The 4,787-nt window shown below is 42.7% G+C and overlaps 1 gene segment (V, D, J or C); it reads right to left on the bottom strand.

The window, feature by feature from the left end:
* Positions 1-2,711: 2,711 nt before the first annotated feature.
* On the bottom strand, positions 2,712-4,160 carry LOC103479967 (T cell receptor alpha variable 13-1-like). The segment is given in 2 exon segments: positions 2,712-3,415; positions 3,497-4,160. Coding segments are annotated over 2 exon segments (489 nt in total).
* Between the last annotated feature and the right edge of the window lie 627 nt (positions 4,161-4,787).

Genomic DNA, 4,787 nt, shown 5'->3' with positions numbered 1-4,787 from the left:
GCTGGCGGACATTTTTACAAAAGGGGGGCGCTGGGATGCCTTTGGGGGGCGTTTGGTCGAAGGTAAACTTTACACCTTAAATGTAAATGTACATGATTTATTGTATTGTGTAACATTAAATCATGTTTGGCTGCAACTGTATCCATGGCAGCTCTTCTTCTATTCAGTGTTTGTAGCTTCTGTTAGCTTCTTGGCGCAGCTCCGTTCTCCTGCTACTGGTAGCTAAAATCACGATACCCTCACTTTGTATCCCTCTGAAAAATGAACCTATTTAAATAAAGAAATAAAGAAACCCCTCCATGGCTGATACCTCGATAGAGAGCGTTCATTTTATAGCGTTAACACGCAGCTGCAAGTGGTCCGGTATGAAACGGGGTGATAGAACAACACAGCACTTTTAAATTTTAATAATCAGAAGGCAGAAATTGTTTACGTTGTTTTAAAAGGTTTATGTCAGTCTGCCTTTTCCACATCGATACGCTTCCCGACCGTCCTGCATCTTAGGGAGTTAAAAAAAAAAACGCTGCGCACATTGCGCAAAACTCTGAAACAGGAGAAGCGGGACATAAAACGGAGCGACGAACTAGATGTGAATTATGGCATAAAAACAGAGAATCTGACGCTGAACAGTGAAAAATCAACACATGATGTGAAACATGACGATTAGGCGGCGCAGCAGGTGATGAGTGAAGATTACTGATGGTCAATAAACGATAAAATAAATGTAGCAACAGGAAAGAAACTAAAGTGAACATAGCAATAAACCAAGAGAGGATAAAACTAGTCAAATGAAACTAAAGGGAAATGAATGAAGAACAAAATGCAAGAATAAACTAAGAAACTAAAGTAAATACAGAGGAATAAACTGGTATGGCAAGACCTTTCGAGCAATAATGAATACAGAGACTGTATGGTAAGAATAAACAGACACTATTTCCAGATAAAAGGTAAAATAATGTTGTTGAAGTGCCATGGGCAGGGGCGCAACTACACATTATTCAGGTGGATGCGAAAACATAAATCGGCACCCCCACGAAGGAGCGTAGAAATATACGCTGGCCTCCCTCCCAGCCCCCCTCCTCCAGACGCCGATACGTTTAGGGCAAAACTCGCTACATTTACCCCGTTATGTGCGCGAGGTGAAGGAGCGTAAGGCGCTGAAGTGTACGGGAAAACATAATCGGTGCGCCGATTCAAAACATCTACAATAATGATAGTAACATTAATAATAAAATAATTGTCAGTGCAAAGTAACCTACAAATTCTTTGGTGGGGGGCGGTGAGGGACCTGGATAAAGGCTGGGGGGCGCTGGGCCAAAAAAGGTTGAGAAACACTGGATTAGAGCATCAGATTTGGTGTTGATGTGATAGAAAACATTCCAACATTTTCTCAGTTAAGACGTTTGTAGATTCACTGTGTTGGAGTTCTGGTGGTTCCGTTTCAGGACAGTTAGCTTGTCAGCTAAAGCGAACAGGGAACAAGCATTGTTGATGGTTTTCATCACACAACGTTTCCCTGCCATGTTTTAGTCCAGAGCGAAGCTTCTCTGTCTCTCCTTGTAGATTTTATAACGAACTCGGAGAAGGTTTACGTTTACGAGTCAAACAGGATTGGAAAATATCTACCAGTTCTCTGGGCTTCAGGATAGAAGCGAAGGAAGAGTAGATTTGATTAAAAAGTTTCAGCTTAACAGACATAAATCAGATGGAGCGACTCCAACAGGAAATGTTTTTAGTTTGTCCTCTGCTGGATGCTGAGCGTGAAACATGTTTGCCCTTCTGACTTAATGAAACAATCATTTGTTTACATGATAGCCGACAGATTATCAGTGTTGAGAATAAATAATTCTGTGTTTTCCTTTTGTCTCTATTAGCTAGTTGCTAAGCTAAAGCTAAGCTAAACCAGATGTTAGGAAATGCAAATGGGAGCCGAGGTAAGGGATGACACACTAGGTAACGCCCTCTGTGGGGCGAAGCTCAGAGAGACAAAGGGAAACTGTTCTGGGCGGCCATTTTGACTGTTGGCTCTTAAAGGTAACAGGTCATAATGGACCAGCTGTATTTTGGTATTAATAAATGGAATTCATGAATTCAGCTCACTGACTCTTTTTCAACATCATACATCACGAACTTAGCATGGAGAAAAGACGATTCTCTTCATCAGATTCTGACCTAACAAGTGTTTTCAAACTGTTGGAGTCTGATGATCAGGAGGAAAGTCTATAGAAGCAGAAATCTGACTGGACTGAATGAGGAAGAGTAGCATTTCTATCGGTGTCTTTATTCCCCACACGCCCTGTGAGTGAGGTATCTGAGCTCCTCAGTGATTAGCAGCTGCAACCACAGAGACTCTGATCAGGCAGGAATGATCAGAATCCATCTGATATGAAGCTGAGCTGTGAATACCACTTCCCTCCTCTTTGAAGAGGAGTCAGATATCTGTGTTCAGGTTTTTGTACAGCCTCTTCTCCACTTTGTATCACTGTGTTTCCAGTAGCAGTAGCAGAGAGCTGTGTCTGCCAGGGTTAGCTCTCTGATGGTCAGCTCAGTGGAGGAAGATGATGCTGCTGATCCATGATCAGGAACCATGTTGTTTCTAGAGGACAAACAGGAGCCTGAAGGTCAGAACCACGTCTGGACCAGTGGAGGACAGGAGACCCAGATGTTGTCTCCTGCTGGACCTGAACTAGAATCCCTGATCTAAAACTCACCTCTAATGAGAGACGGAAGCAAAACGAGGGAGAGCAACATGTCTTTGGAGTCCTTAGAGCCACACAGCAGATCAACAAGGTTCTTCCACTGCAGCAGGAGGAGGAAATGATGTCATTGGATGAGCTGAAGGTCAGTGGGCGGGGCCACTTCAACTCAACCAATCAGAGAGTTTTCTGCTTCCTCAGCAGCTCTGTCTCTGATCTTTACTGCTTCATGTCTCTGTTGTCTTTGTCTTCAGTCCAAAGACTCAACAACCTGTGGATTAACAGGGAGTGAGGCCCTCTAGTGGCTGCTGTGGAGTACTGCAGGTTTTAGTGGTTTAACAGGGAGTGAGGCCCTCTAGTGGCTGCTGTGGAGTACTGCAGGTTTTTGTACAGGGTTCTGGTGTTTCCTGTCACTGTGGGCTGCAGAGCGCAGTAGTACACAGCAGAGTCTGACGGACGGAGATCCTGGATCGTCAGAGGAACCGATCTAGCAGTGGCATCCAGGCTGGAGGAAAATCTCTTCTCTGCCGTTTTCCCCTCTCCAACCTTAAAGCGGCTCAGGATGAACGTGGGGCTGCTGCCTCCCTCCAGTCTGTACCAGTAGAGATAGTGGTTGGATGCACTGGTGTTATAGAGACAGTTCAGAGTTGCATTGCCTCCTTCAGCAGCAATCACGTCTCTCTCTGGTTGCTGCACGCCGTCGGTCTGCGCTCTGCATTCTGTAAAACACCAACAGCAGGATCAGTGTCAGCTCAACAACAATCTGCTCTGATATCAGATGAAGAGAGCTGAGTTCATACCGAGGCTGAACGCAGCCAGCAGCACTGAGAGCAACAGAGGAGCCATGTCTGAGCAGCGAGCAGAAACAGATCTGGCAGCTCTGTGCTCGGTCTTCATGTGCTGACAGGAGCCCTGTGCTGCTCCCCCTACTGGCAGGTTGACCTCAACGCATCCCTGCTCTGCCTCACTGCTGCAGGCTGGTCTGGACCCATCCTGCCCAGTTCGGCTCAGATCAGCTTCATGTTCTCTGATGTTCAACTTTTACTCTGTTTTTTACTGTTGTTTTGCACCTGTGAGTTGCTCTTGTGTTGGTTAATCTGGGATTTTCAAATAATTTAAAATAGTTCAGAGGTAACCAAAATCAAATAAAATGTTCCCTGATTTGAAAACTTTGGCTGACATGGTGCATTTAGCGTCATTCATGCTCTGGATGGACATCAAAACCTTTAGACGTTTGATTAAAGGTTTGGTAAACGATTCGGGTCTGTTTGTTATTGACGTCACATTCAATAAATTACCATATTATTGATAACTGAGCTGGCATTGAGCACATCTCTCACTAAAACTACATTCCTGTAGTAAAATATGTTTTTATTATTCTGATGTAACATTGTAATTTTGTCATGTTTTCATGACTTATTTCACTGCAAATGAAAAATCATAGCAAAAATATCCACATATATAATTAATCTACATATTTAGTTACATCTAAAGTAATATTCTTTATTTAATGGGTTTAAGTGCAATTTAATCAATCAATCAATCAATCAAATATATTTTATTTGTATAGCACATTTCAGCAGCAAAGCATTTCAAGGAGCTTTACATAATTAAAAACCAAAATAAAACAGCAGGTGACATTGAATAAACAGAAAGAGATTTTGGAAGAAGAAAAAACAGATAAAAACAAACTTTTGTTATGGAATCTAAGCGGCTGTCGTCGCCGGACACCGCCGTCCATTTAACACGGTATTATCCAGGCATTATCCAGGTATTATCCAGGTATTATCCATGTATTATCCAGGTATTATCCAGGCCCCGTCGCCTAACAGACTTCACCGTCCTTCACGGATTTTTATGCACGATTTTTACCTGTTAGAGTCGAGAATTTACAGGGTTTTTCTCACTGAGATTATTATTGTTGTTGGGTCATTAATTTGAAAACATGGTTTGTTGATTTTTTGTTGTTGTTCTTTAATAAAGTTATGAACGTTTTAAGCCAATCAGAGGACGACGTGCTGCTCTCAGCGCGGCATTAAGCTATTTATTAACTGATTAAGTCGTGCTTTAGATTGTTCTTGAAAAACTAAT

The sequence above is a fragment of the Poecilia reticulata genome, chromosome 17 (genome assembly GCF_904066995.2).
Source record: "Poecilia reticulata chromosome 17, P_reticulata-male-v2, whole genome shotgun sequence".
NCBI lineage: Eukaryota > Metazoa > Chordata > Actinopteri > Cyprinodontiformes > Poeciliidae > Poecilia > Poecilia reticulata.
Note: the sequence above shows the minus strand (reverse complement) of the source record. Positions and strands in the feature narration are given on the sequence as shown.